The 14,512-nt window shown below is 36.6% G+C and overlaps 1 protein-coding gene and 1 non-coding gene across 2 annotated transcripts; one reads left to right on the top strand and one right to left on the bottom strand.

The window, feature by feature from the left end:
• Nucleotides 1-486: 486 nt before the first annotated feature.
• On the top strand, nucleotides 487-9,195 carry LOC149007345 (MAR-binding filament-like protein 1-1). The gene is made up of 4 exons (XM_089165362.1): nucleotides 487-814; nucleotides 6,764-6,825; nucleotides 6,934-7,074; nucleotides 7,223-9,195. The coding sequence occupies exons 1-4, from the start codon at nucleotides 544-546 to the stop codon at nucleotides 8,975-8,977; spliced, it is 2,229 nt and encodes a 742-aa protein (XP_089021488.1). The 5' UTR covers nucleotides 487-543; the 3' UTR covers nucleotides 8,978-9,195.
• Nucleotides 9,196-9,502: 307 nt separating this feature from the next.
• Nucleotides 9,503-9,576, bottom strand: TRNAR-UCG (transfer RNA arginine (anticodon UCG)). Its single transcript has one exon. It is a non-coding gene; the product is annotated as a tRNA-Arg (tRNA).
• Nucleotides 9,577-14,512: the final 4,936 nt, after the last annotated feature.

Below are 14,512 nucleotides of genomic sequence, written 5' to 3'. Positions count from 1 at the left end.
GGACTTTCGCGTTCGTTTTGAGATGTTGGAAGAAGTGGGGCTTCAAAGCTTCAACCATTCAACTTGCATATTCACTTTCGTTTTTTAGATGGAGTTTGCTAAAGTTTTTTTTTTTTAATTGTTTTTTGTTTTGGTAGATTGAATAAAAGAGAGAAGCTTATTAGAAAGAAAAAAATATTAAAACAAATAAATCGGAAAAAAAAAACAAAGGTAGTTTTGTCATAAAATTTATTAAACTAACAGTTTCAATTTAGTTTGTCCTTATTTAATCATTTCTTGAAATCACAGGGATTCATATGCAAAAGAAAACTTAAACAGGACTAAAAGTGACATGAACCAAACCTCAGGGTCCAATGAAAATTACAAGGTAGTCAATGATATTGCTTTATTTTATTTTATTTTTGGTAATTAATATGGCTTTATTGAAATTATGGGAAAAAGCAAGGAATATTTTGGTTGCTGCTCAGATAAGCCGCTTTTAATGGTAGTGATAGAGTCTTCACTGCTCCATTTATCTGCGTAGTAAGAACAGTGAAACCTGTGATGGGGAGTTCTTCCTTTCTGCAAGTCCCAGTTTATCAATCTCTGACGCCTTCTTCTTGTAATCAATCTTCAGTTTTTTGTTCTATCAACAAGAATGCAGAGCCCAAGAAGAAGAGTAAGAATAAAACCACAGCAGCAGCATCAGCTTCTCTGCGCCCGGAAAATCCTAAAGAGCCCAAATTCTGCAGGAGGAGAGCAATTTTTCTTGTGGGTATATCTTCCTTTTCATTCCTTCAGTCCAAGGCAAGAGCAGTTGATGCTTTGGTCAAAGGTTAGTTTTAGTTTTTGAAAACTTTATTAATTTTCAGTCAAGTTTTGTCTGGTTTTGCATTTGATGCGAGTGGTAGATTACTGGAATTTCACTTGCAACAGGAACCAAGTTACGAAATTAATGAGGTGGGCTTTTCTTTTCTTCCCGTTTGTTAGTGCTTAGAGCTTTTCCCATAACGCACAGTGTCGAGGGTTCCATTTGTGCCCAATATACTTGTTTCAGTGTTGTTTGTCCTCCCTTTTCTGTGGACGAAATGGTTTATGTTACTTTTCTCTGGTTTAGTGAATTAATTGATTTCAGGCGCATCAGATTTAAGGTTTGATTTTTATTTCCCAGTTTTTGAAAGTGCTGTATTTATCCCTCTTCCATAGAGAGTTATTTTTCTTTCCTTACCGGTACCCTAACCAAGTTTCCTCCTGGGCAAAGAAATAAAAAAAATGGAAAGAGAGAGGGTTTCTTCTGTATTGGTCATGAGGAGAATGGTGAGAGGTGATGGGATGAAAAACTTATAGTATAGAAAATTCCCACATGCTCATGCGTGTTTGAAGAACTGTAGAGTTTAGTTCTCAAATTGTGTGACTAGGAACCATGGCAGGAAGCAATATAGGTTTTTCATATAAGAGTCCAGTTCAAATTCAAGGTTTAGGCAACACTGAGAGACTGAGAGTAAGTCACCTTTCCTCTTTAGAATTACCGCACAAAAGCTGTTAAATGGTTTAGGGTGATCTTATCAGACTGTAACTAACTCCATATCTTGTAACTATTCCAAATGATTATAAATCACACAACACAGTATTGGTATCTTACTAGAGGAAAAATAAAATGCTCTTATGCAAGCCAAGGCAGCTAGCTGGAGGAATGTGTATAACCATCAACCACAATGGATCATGTGCAGATTATTGGAATTAGTATTTATAATGACTATCCCTCTTTTCAAATGCTGTCCTCGCTTCGGGAAACAAAGGAACCAATTCTGAATATCTTCTGGAGCTTCACAATTATTTTACTGTTGACAGATGTCCGGTAAGAGGACTCAATGATGTGAAAATTTTGGCGGATGGGGATCCCGTAAATACTTATTTTGAGCGATGGGCTAGAACAGGTTAGTTCTTAAGAACAGTAGCAATGGTCCTTGCGACTAACACTTGGATCTGGAGTCTACAACAGCGCTAGACCCATTCACTTAGGTGATTGCAACAGCCTTGAGATAGTTGAAGGTTGACAACTGCCTATGAAAATGTTCTGAACCTGATGGCATATGGATAATGATAATAGAGTATTCTCTGGATAGAACAATTCGGAAGAACCAGTAAACATTTTGAAATTAGAAATTATTGGTTGCCTCAGACTTGCATGTTTTCATAGAAATTGCTTTTGTTTTTGGTGAATCTGAATCTGAAAGAAGTTGGAAGTGGATCAGTGGTTTGATAGCCCAAACAGTTGGAAAGCAGATAGGGTAGGCCAATCTTTTGAAGTTATCAACTAAGCATACAAAGTAGATAACTACCTACATGGAAGCATCAGTGTCGGCTAAAGCAATATTTAGGTTAAACTGTCGATCAATTGGGGGGCTGACCTAACATAGTGACAGTGTAACCTCTTCCACTTTAGTAGATACATCATTGATACACGCTATCTCCTTTCCTTGCATCATTAATGAAATCACAAACAAATAGGAAATATGCTTCAATGTGCTTGGTCCTGTCATGAAATACTGTGTTGCTTGCAATATAAGTCACAACCTGGCTATCTCAAAACGTATGTATTGGTTGATTGATAGGAAAGCACAACTCTGAGTGTAATAACCTTACAAGTTTCAGCAGTATAGTGTGTGCCATTTCTGATACTGTTGGCACTAGGTCTTGCGTCAGCAGTTTGTTTTATACTTTTCCAGGTAATTGAATTACCACAAAAAAGATGTACTTTAACAAATGGTAGAAAGATGATCAACATTTGCAACCAGTCAGCATTTGAAAATCCATTCAGATTGATATTTCGATCAGGTCGATAAAGAAAACCTTCACTGGGAGCACCTTTAAGATACCCTAACACAATACAAGCAATTACCTAGTGAATTTTCTATGGTCCTGCTTAAACCAACTAGTTAAATTGTCGACAAAGGAGATATCTGGTTGAGTAACAATTGGATAAGTAAGTTTCCCAATTAATCTTTTCTATTGATGCCATAGTTCTCAAGGTATCACAGTGTTGGCTAAACATCTAGGTCGATTTTGGGTCATCTAGACATTGGCTTGATATTGAAAGCCTTGACCCTTATTAATGCCTAAAATTATTCAATTATATTTTATGTTTGTTATTTCATTTACTTAAAATATTATTCATAGTAAGCAGATAGCCTCCTAGCTAACTCCAAAAAAAACTGAGGAAATGTCTATTGCCATTCAAGAGCAAAAATGGATTTTATGTGGCAGTTGAAAATTTTGACTTTCTAAGGTTGATTTTTTTTTTTCCAAATATAAAAGTGCCACTACTCTTAATACAGTAAAACATTGGTAAAATCAATAGTACGATAAAATATTGATTTCTTTGGATATCTTAATAGTATTTTCATTCAAAGGTACTTTGACAACATTCATGCGCACAAAATAAAGTTTGGCTAGAGCAGAACTCCTTTAGTATAACTCAGATTTAAAAAAATAGATTTTTCTGGGAAAACTGGTTTTGTGCTCTACCTAATACAAAAAGTATCTTAAAAAAAAAACATTTAACTAACTTCTTAGAGAAAAAGAACATTCTTTAAATCAGGAGCATCTTAATTACATATAGATCGATCATATTTTCTGAACTTAATGTCAATGTAGGTAAGTCATCATCATGTCCAATTCCAAGAACAGTATAAACCAATTGTCTATTGTGGCTTTTTGTTAAGTTCTGATGTGTCTTTGTTCTATATTGAATTTTGATGTCTTGATGTGGCTTAATGTTGATTTATGATGATATAAGGTATTTACTATGACATTAAATAATGTCACACTGCAATATGTTAGGAAATAGGGGAAATCAAAAAAAAAAAAAAATTAATAAATTAACACTTGACACCTTAGTTTGCCTAGGCAGGCAACTTGACACCACCCACCACCTTAGATTACGATGACACCTTGGCAACTTGACATTTATGGTTCATGTACATCTTTTAAATCCTTACTCTCACCAGAACCCAACTTTTGATGAGGATCCATTGGAGTGCCTACTGGGTTGGAAGCATTCTAGATTTGGACCAAAGATCAAAGCTTGCGTCGCACTTCAATACCAAGTGATATTTAAGATCACCCAGGTCTTCTTCCATCTGAAAATGCTGGCAGAAGTAATTTTGGGAAAAAAGATACTTATCAATACCATATATAATAGGGAAAATTTCAGGGACACCCCATGTTAATTGGTGAAAAGCATCGACACCCCAAAACTATGCCAAATTGGGACTAGGGCAGCAAAGGAATCAGGGTTTAGAATAGGGTCTGGGAATTTTGGGCAGTAAAGGAATTAAGGCTTAGACTAGGATTTGGTTGGTCTGATAGGACTGAAGTTGGGATGGAAGGTCACTAGGGTTGAGGGGATGAGGTTCCTAAAGTTTGGGACAAATATAACGGTTAGATTGGCGTAGATCTGAGATCTAACCTTGAATTTTGGGTCTCTAGGAGTGTCTGAAAATAAATAAAAAAATAAAAAAAATAAAAAAAGAAAGAAAGAAGAAGAAGAAAAGAAAAAAGATGTTATGTGAAGGGGAATGACCTGTAACACAAGCCTTGTAATGGGTGTGATGGTGATGGAAAGAAGTGGAGGTAGGCTACAAGCACTGCTGAAAGGAAAATCGGCCAAATAGAAACCTAGGTTGCTTTCTCGATCACATGGAAACCCCTTACCACTGATGAGAAGCCCTACTAACACCTTTCTCTCAAGGCAGCAAAACTCTTCCTTATTAATTGAATTCTTCCATTTATCAGCTGCTGCATGATCAGGGCTTCTTCCATTAATTGAATTCTTTTATAGCTTCTTTTAAAGCCTTACATAAGAAGTCTAGTGAAATTAGGACTTGGAAACTAACTAAAACTAGTTGTACCCAACATACTAATCCAAATTCAAATGAGACTCTTATAAGTGATAACTAAAGTTAGAATGACTCGTTATCAACCCTAGACCAAATCAAACATTACTTGGACTAAAATAAAACATCAAAAAGACTATTCGGCATTTATAACTTAAAATGGACAGAATTTACATAACTAGACCAATTAAACTACTATTCATATCTTACCTAAGTACTGAACTTATGGGCCCATAGAGTGGGACCATGCCCACCTAAACCTTGTGAACAAAGGCCCAGCCATATGTATCAACCCTAAGTTGATTTCAAGGGAAAATTTGCCAATTTGGTGCTGGACCTGCATCAGGCTGAGCTAAACCAGCATGTATAATGGATAACCCAAGAAGAGAAGCAAATTAGGGTAAAAAACCCAACCCAGCAACAATAGCGACCAGATTATAGTTTGGGAACCCAAGAAGAGAACCATTTAGGGTTTGAAGACCTAAACATAGCCAGTATTGCCTCTTTAATGAATCAGCAGCAACTAAGGAATCAATCTGTTCTTGAAGGTAATTGTTTTAGGGTTGAAAAATGAAAACAATCTAAACCAAATTGAATAAAATTAAGGTTTGATAACCAAAATGAAAAAAAAAAAACAAGGGCAGCTCATATATGATCACTCCTCAAATCTGCAGATAGGAGAGACCAAATGAGGTTGATGAATTAGAAATGGTCTTTGAGACTGTTGGGTTGGTTGGAGAATGAAGCTGAGCAGTAGAATCCCCAAATAAAGTGATCACTAGGTTGAGAGAACCAAATTCTCAGAAGAAAAACACCAAATTGCAGTCTTCTATATGAATGTACTGATTGGATTCAAATTTTGGCAGCAACAGTCAAAAATCAAAAACAGATTGTGGTGAGAAGCTTTAATTGATCTCGGTAGATACCATACCATAGTTTTCTAAAAAAGAAAATCTAGGATTTAACTTGTAGCAGTTTGCAGAAGGTACTGCACCCTTTAGACTAACTCATAATAAACCTTCAATCCAGGATCCGTCTTCAACACAGCCAAAGAAAGGAGCTCTGATGCCACATAACTGGTCTAAACCATAGAACACCAAAGCTAGAGAATGGAGATGATGGTGAGTGGAGAGATGGAGATAGAAATAGGATAACAGTCCCTTCCCACACCCTTCATTTATATAATGTTGAGATGGATACCTATTCCTTCTAGGAAAATAGGAGTCTGAAAAGTAGAAATAGATTTAGGAATAGAATAAAAAGTAGCTCACTAAGAAATAGAAATAGGTAATCGATCTTCAACAATTCCAATTACATTAGAAGTGTTAGTTTTAGGAAATCAGAAACATGGAAGAACAGAGAACTGGGATGAAGTGGAGAAGAAGAAAAGGAGAAGAGATGAGGAGGGAGAGATGGGTGGAATGCAGCTCTCCCCCTCAGCTTGCTGCTTTATTGATTTCTGGAGGAATTCCAGATCTTGAAAATATCCTAAATCTGGATATATGCAATCTTCCAAATATAGAAAGTTTCCTATAACAAAAAACACAATCTAATGATTATAATCTACTTAAAAATTGCTTGATAATCATGCTACAAAAAAAAAGGAAACAAATAAAATAGATGGAATAGAAAGCACATGTGAAAGACATGTCATCAAAGACTGTGGGTCATAAGCCATTTGCACACCTACAGTTATGACCCCAACTTGTTAACAAGAACCAACTGTGGTTCTTGGGTTTTTTGTGATTGACACTACAATTTCTGGTCAACATTTCATCTTTAGCTTTTGGTTTTTTGTTACTAACCTAATGCTAATCCTTCTTCTGATCAACTGTGGCTTCTGGTAACCTTTTTTCTATCACTTATTTTTACTTTTTATAATTCAGATGAGAAAAGCATAAGAACACTTGGGGTTGAAGGTCCTCCAATACCAAAAAATCTTCAAAAGGTGTGAACATCAGCTCTTTTTTTGCATTTTAGAAGTAATGGAACATATTTAAACTCCATATGTCATTTAAGCTTGGAAAATCTGAAATTGGATAGCTTTTGTGCTCAGCAACTACATCAGGGAGAAGCACAACCAAGTCCATTTATGGCACTTTTAAATGCGATTGGAATCATTGGTTCAGGTGTGCTTGGTGCATTATATGCATCGGCACAGAAGGAGAAGGAAGCTAATGAAGCAACAATTGCATCTGTATAACCTCTCCTCAACTCCATATTGAAGATATCTTATGTTCTTGTAATTGTCATTCTTACGCATTTAGAATTCTTATACTGTGTCACAGATGGTTCATCATAATGGATAAGGTGATTATAATACTTTGCTTGGTTTTGAGATGCAGCTAAATGCCAGACTGAGTAAAAAAGAAGAAGCCATGGAATCGCTGAAGAACAGTGCTGAAAGAATGCTAGTGAATGAACAAGAAGAACGAGTGAAACAGATCAAAAAGGCAGAGGAAGAACAGCAGCTATTGATAGATGAACTAGCTTCAAAAAACGGGGCGTTAACAAGCTTACAGAAAGACCTACAAAGTGAGAAAAGGTTAGTCAAGGAGCTTAAAGACCAAATGGATGGACTTCAAACTAACCTCAGGAATGCTGCTGAGGACAAGAAGTTGCTTGAAGCTAATCTAAAGGAGAAGTTGTACTCAATTGAAGTCTTGCAGGAAAGGATAAACTTACTATCTCTGGAGATGAAGAAAAATGAAGATAATTTAAAAAGTCTCAGTTCCTCACTTGCAGAGAAGGAGATGGAATGTAAGAACTTGGATTCTATCTGGAAGCAAGCCAAGGCTGACTTAGCAGAAGCAAATCAAGAAATGAAAGCTGTCAAAGATCAACTATTTAGGACTCAAAGAGAACTAGAATTGAAGAACTCTGCTATGGATGATCTGGATGCAAGAATGAGTTCCTTAATTACTGAAAGAGATGACAAGAGCAGAAAAATTGATGCTCTTCAGCAAGATTATATTGATCTCAAGTTGTCTTCTGAACAGAAGGCTGCCTCAGATGCTGAACTCTTGGAGAAAATGGAGCAGGAACTTAATCAGTGCAAAGAGAAGCTTGAGCTTGCTTTTAATGAGGCTTCCAGCTTCAAGGCTTCAATTGCCAGTTTGATCCAAGAAAGAGAGGCATTGAAGAAATTGCTGGAGACTGAAGCCAGCAATGTAAAAAACCTGACACATGAGCTTCAAATCTCACAGGAAACTCTTGGAGTGTCAAGAGTTGAGGTATCTAATATGTCAAAAGAATTGAAAGAGTCAAGAAAGTTATGTGAAGAGTTCTCATCTGAAGTTTCCAAGGTTAGGTCTGAATTCACCAATGCACAGGAATCATTAAAGAAAAGCTTGGATGAGGCAAGGTCAAATGCAGAAGTGTTGTCAGGTGAGCTTGCATCAGCTAAGGCACTTATGGAAAAAACTGAAGAAGAGCTCCACAGGGTGTCTAGTGAACTAGCTGCTGTAACCGAAACCCGTGATAGCTTAAAGAAGGAACTGGTTGGCGTTCACAAAAGAGTGGAAAGTGTTGCTCATGATTTAAAAGAAGAGAAGCAGAAAGCTGGTTCTTTGAGGAAGGAACTAGAAGAGTCAGGAAAGGAAATCCTAGAAGCCAAGGAAGCAAGAAAGGCACTGGAGACAGACCTGGAAGAAGCCACCAAGTCACTCAATGAAATGAATAGAAATGCTCTAATACTTTCAAGAGATCTAGAACTGGCTAACTGTAAAATTGCCAACCTTGGGGAAGAAAATGATATTCTTTACAAATCCCTTGCTGAGCAAAAATCTGTGTCACAAGAAGCTCGAGAAAATGTGGAAGATGCTCACAACTTAGTGATGAAGCTAGGCAAGGAAAGGGAGAGTTTTGAGAAGAAAACAAAGAAGCTGGAGGAGGAACTGGCTTCTGCAAAGGGCGAGATTTTACGGTTGAGGAGTCGGATGAACTCAAGAACTGTTGTAAATGATCAACATCAGCAAAAGAATACAGATACTGATGCTCCAGATCAGCATCAGGAAAAGAGCACAAATAATGCTGCTTCTGTTGCTGTCAAGAGAATTACTAGGAGGAGGAGGGGTGTGCCTCAGTCTGATGCTTCCTAATAAGTGAATAAACTCAGTTATCTTTTTTTGTTTTTGCTGTTTGTATCATGCTTTCTTTTCATATTCTTTTGTAGAGCTCTTTATATAATCAGGCCTCTTGTTTTAAGTAATGTTCTGCAAACATCACCTCTTCTTCTATTGTGCATCCTGTTTTGATCAGCAATGAGAGATCTAGATTGGAGATATACCTACAGTGCTGCATGTATGTGTTCGGAACTGTATTACATTCCCTTCTCCATTAAAAACATATAATTCTTCAACAAGGAAGAGAAAGAGACGTGTACAGTTATTGATAAGAGATGGTGGAGACCATCCGATGGTAGTGTACTTGCTACATGTTCTTCAAGCTTAAAATTCCATGGGTTGCCCAATTAGTAACTCTGTTTGAACAGTTGTTGATGGGATCAACCAAACTTTTGTTTGCAAATAAGAGAAGGCCGGTGGGTATTTCCCACAGCGTGTTGAGGGAAGCAAAGAAAGGGGAGAAGCCGCGCACAGGAGCAAAAAAAAATTAAAATTTAAAATCGACCACAGTGGGAGTCGAACCCACGACCTTTTGATCCGAAGTCAAACGCGCTAATCCACTGCGCTATGCGGTCGGATATATTATTTCCTGTGTGTTAAAAGGTTTTAACCCGAACAAGTACAAATTAGTCAGCCTCAATAGGGTGGTCAGGTTCAGGTTTAGCTCGTGGGCCAACATGGCCCAGCCCTACGTGAGCCTTTGTTAGTTTAATTTAATTTAAAGTATATTCAAATTGGCTTTAAACAATACAATATTCCACTAAGCCTATATATCTGAATAGACTCCCATAAATTATTCATTTCCACATCAATAGTGGCACATGCTCTTCAACTCCATCCCTCCAATTGTGGCTCAAGGGACTCCAAGTCTTAGATCTCTTAATCTGCTTTTCAATTCCATCCCTTGTTTACAATGTATAATGGGTTAGTCAATAGTCATATTCAAAACCATTGTTTATAAATAAGAAAATGAGTCTTAGTGTGTTTAACAAGGCCAACCCAACCTTCCCTGACCATTGTTTAACTGTCTTAGTCATATTCAAAACCATTGTTTAACTGTTGAATTGACATTTAAGAAGTTACAAAAGTTAGGGAGAAGGTCATGGTAAATCAAGGCCAACCTAACCCTATTAGGGATAAGCAAAGTTAAACAAGGCCAACCCAACCCAACCTTACCTAACCCTATTAGGTAAATTAGGGTGGGTTGGGCTTAGAGATCAATACCTTGACAGAGTTGGGTTCGGGTTTGGAATTTTTAAACACTGACAAAGCTAGGTTGGATTTGAGTTTCAATTTAGTATCTAAGGTAAGGTTAGGGTTCAAGACTAATTTGACCCAATTTGGCTCGTTGACACCCCTACGTGTAATCAACATAAAATTTACCACATTTATGAACTTGAACAAACTTTATATCCCATTTGATATATCATAGTGTCAATTTGATACGGTACAGTACTGAATTTCAAACCTTCATACCAAAACTGTAACTTACCAAATTTATAAGGTATGATATGAAAATGGTACTTTTAAAAAGTAGTTCCAGATACGATTTTGTGATAAAATCGGTACGAGAAAAAAAGTACGGTTTGGTATATGATACGGTAAAATTTTGATATTAAAAAAAACTCATTCTTCTAATATTTTTCACTTACAAACTAAGAGTATTTATGGTATTGGTTGTGTAATATGGTCTTTTAGTTAATATTTAATTGTTCAGATTTACAATATATGAACAACCATTAGTTCAATCTAAGCTTGATCAATTCGCGAAGGCTATTTTTCTGGAGCAACAATTCGGTGCCCAGCCCATGAATAATGTGACCATTGACTAAACCTTTAATTGGGCTCAACCCAACTGAAATATACCAGGGTGTCGGAATTTCATCGACAAATCGACTGATTTCGTTGAATCGGCGAAATATCGCCGTTTCTTTGCATTTTCTAGCGGATTTTTTCACTTGTTCTGCTATTTCTGCTAACTCTATTGTTGATTCTTTTGTGAAACGGAGATCAGAGGATTGAGAATAAGAATTGCCAAAAAAACAGAGGAAGCACTTCAAACCACACTCAAAGACTCAAAGACGAGCCATAAGTGACGTCCGGGACTGCAAGTTGCCACATGTTTCTCTGTCTTCCTCTCTCTCTGCAAAATCATCTCGACGAGCGGAACAAACGGAACCCCTTCTCTATCTCTTTCTGCCTCTATTTGCAAAAATCTCTTGCGATCAACAAATACAAACCTCTTTTAAGTCTCTACCTGAAATCACTTCCTCTTTTTTGATGTTTAAGCTTCATCTGTTCATCAATGGTGATTGCAGAGAACCAGAAAAGTAAGGGCGTGACTCGTGAGAAAGAAAAAGAGAGAGAGAGATAGAAAAAGAAAGACAGAAGTCTTAAAGTGATGTGACATCTCAACTTTTGGTGTTGGAGAGAAAAATCTGGAAGAATCATGTGTAGTTTTGAAAAAATATTAAAATATTCATCGGGCTCGTTCCATGACGGGACCCATAATATTTGAATTTAATTCGTTTAAATGTCGGCGAAATATCGCCGACATTTAAGGGTTTCGGTGGTTTCGCTGACCACCGACACCCGAAATTAAATCGAATTTTCGAACCTTGTGAAGAACAACAATATACTTATATTCTTCACACAATATACTTTCAATCTAAGCTTTATTAATTTGAAGGCTATTTTTCTTTTTCTCTTAACGATTGGGCCTAACCCATGAATAATGTGACAATTGACTAAACCTTAAATTGGGCCCAACCCAACTTAGATATAAGGGTGTCAAATTCGGTGCGATAATTCGGTACATACCGACGATATACTTCCTAAAACTGAAACCGTTTCATGCCGAATTCCAAAAAATACTTTAGCTACATACCGTATGGAATTTGAAAATGGTGCAGTTTTAAATAGCGCGGTTCGGTACAGTAAAACAATATCGATACACAATTCACACACTTAATATCACCTAGCCAAATTTGAACATTTCAAGAGTAAGTACAAAACAAGCATCTCATAATATCTAGCACACAGTTAGGTTAAGTGGCACTGAAATTTTGTTGGCACATGAATTTGGATGAGTGGTAACAAATGGTAGGAAAACCCACAACCATGGAAAAACAACTGCCGAAAATTTCCAAATTTCAGTCGTTTTGACAAGTAGCGATAATTTTGGATATCCCTAAATGTCATTCAGCCTTTATCCTATTCTTATTATGAATTTGAAATTGACGGAGATGACAACTTAGAGGGCGAATTTCATCCGATATTTCGGTGAAATTTGTTTCTCCTATTTTGGCAGATGGCGCAACGGCGACCTGTCCCGAAAAATTGCACCATGTCCACAACAAGAAAATAATAAAAGTTGAAATTTTAACGATGTGAAATTTAGAGGACTTCAATGTTGCGTATGTTTCTGGGGTGAACCTCGTACTTAGCATGATTTTAATTATTATTATTATTTTCTTTTTATCTTGTTTTTGAAGGAGTCATAAAACCCCATTGACCCAAATAATTCAAAAGGCTGGTTTGAGTTACAAAATAACAAGCCTGTCGTGTTTAGCTTTCGTCCTCTGACCAACCAAGTCCACTCCCAAAATATCTTAATAATCACCCAAGATATTGGTTCAGTTATCAAACACCAACATTTTATAGTTAAGTTATCAATAATTTTGACCTTTCAAATGTCTTAAGTGCCATTAACTAACATATATTGTTTTGTGTTTTTTGTTCAATGGGGCTTTATTAAGCCGGGGATAGGATATTAATATGCCTTAGTGAAGATCAAACCCACGACCTCTTCAATAAGAGGTATTGGTTTCAACCACTAGAACAATTCTACGTTGGCATATATTGTTTTGTTTACATGCTTAAAAATCAAGGTAAACCAGGACGGATCGAGCAAAGAACACTACCATATTAATAAAGTTGGAAAAGTAATGCTACTCCTAAAAAAACATTCATTTATGCCTTGAAAGTAAAGAAACCTAAGACACAAAGAAGGTTCAACTATAGAGAAACCTACATAGCGGAGAAACCTAAAGATACTATTTGAGGTGTCCAATACTTTTTGCCAATTATCTTGGGGTGACCTTGAAATTTTTCAATATTTTATGACCAATTGTCATTTGTATGTGCACGAGGCTAAAGTTCCTCAAGGATTTCTAGAGGCTAATTAACTTCTTGCAATTGTACAAGTCTATAATTGAGTACCAACAAAGAAAAATATCATCTCCTTGTGGAATCTCAAGAAATATTTCCCCATAATCTATGGAATCCATAACACACTCTAAAGGATTTTTGGATCTCATGGTTTGTTTGGCAGCTTTGGTATGGTATGAAAAATTACTTGGAAAGCATCGAATGGCAGATCTCACACTACTTTCGTGAACGAATCCAATTGAAAATTTTCTTGCAAAATTGCAGCAAATGATCAGATTCTACCTCAAGAGGCGAGTGGCCTAAACGTATCCAAAGAGAATTGTGATGGGATGCAATGCCACTCCTGAGGTTTAGGTTTAGTTAAGAGTTGCTATTTTACTGTATCTTTCTTGCTTTATTTTTGATAAAGGAACTTGTGAGGTTGGGTGTATTGGGGCAACTATTTTTGTAGGGTTAAGTGATTGGTTCTTGTGTGTGTAATTCCATTTCTAATATCCAATAAAGTTTGGTCCTTTTATTCAAACAAAACTAATGTATGTCCTCTAGTATAAGATGTTCTTATATTGTGCAATAGATCGACTACCAAAGGTTGGCTCAATTGGCAATGACCAACACTGATCGAAGAGGTCATGGGTTTGACTCTCCTTGGTGAATTATGTAATTGACCCCCCAACGCACACCCCAACATATATAAAGCTCCCTTGTATGAAGAACTATATTGTCCAGTAGAAAAAGGCTCTTATATATTTTTAATAACTTCATTTTTCAAAATGAATTTCTAAGAGAATATCGAACTACTACTTTCTTAGGTGAAAGGACAAGGGGTGAATAGAGAATTGGGATCAACCTAACTTAGGATATGTAATCAAAACATAGGCCCAACCTTGTTGGTATCAAGCCAACTTAGGCCAATTCTAATTGATTATAATTAGGGTAGGTTTGGGTTAAGTTGGCCCTGATTGACCTTGTTTAGCCATGACTAGCCTTGATTGGCCGTGATTAACACTATATAGCCCTAACTTTTATGCATTAAAAGATAAAAGAAAATGAACCCGAGCAACTGTGAATGGAGCAAATCCCATTCAACAACCATGGGGCTAAAGTGGAATTGTTTTTTTAGTTCAGATTCCAACTGTTTGACACTTGGCAATACTTGCTCATTGTATACGGATCTCACGAATTAAAATCAAGTAATTCAATAATAAATTCAAGAATCCTTTCTCAGACTGTTTCTATTCTAGCCTCAGATTTGGCATCAGCCGTCGATAATATTTCATCTATTGGAACTTGTGTGTTATATGTATCTCCCAACTCGAGAACTGTCGTTCACTAGAACTTACT

This window comes from Hakea prostrata, chromosome 8 (genome assembly GCF_041222555.1).
Source record: "Hakea prostrata isolate BN-2017 chromosome 8, UWA_Hpros_2, whole genome shotgun sequence".
Lineage (NCBI taxonomy): Eukaryota > Viridiplantae > Streptophyta > Magnoliopsida > Proteales > Proteaceae > Hakea > Hakea prostrata.
This window is presented reverse-complemented; position numbering and strand designations above follow the sequence as displayed.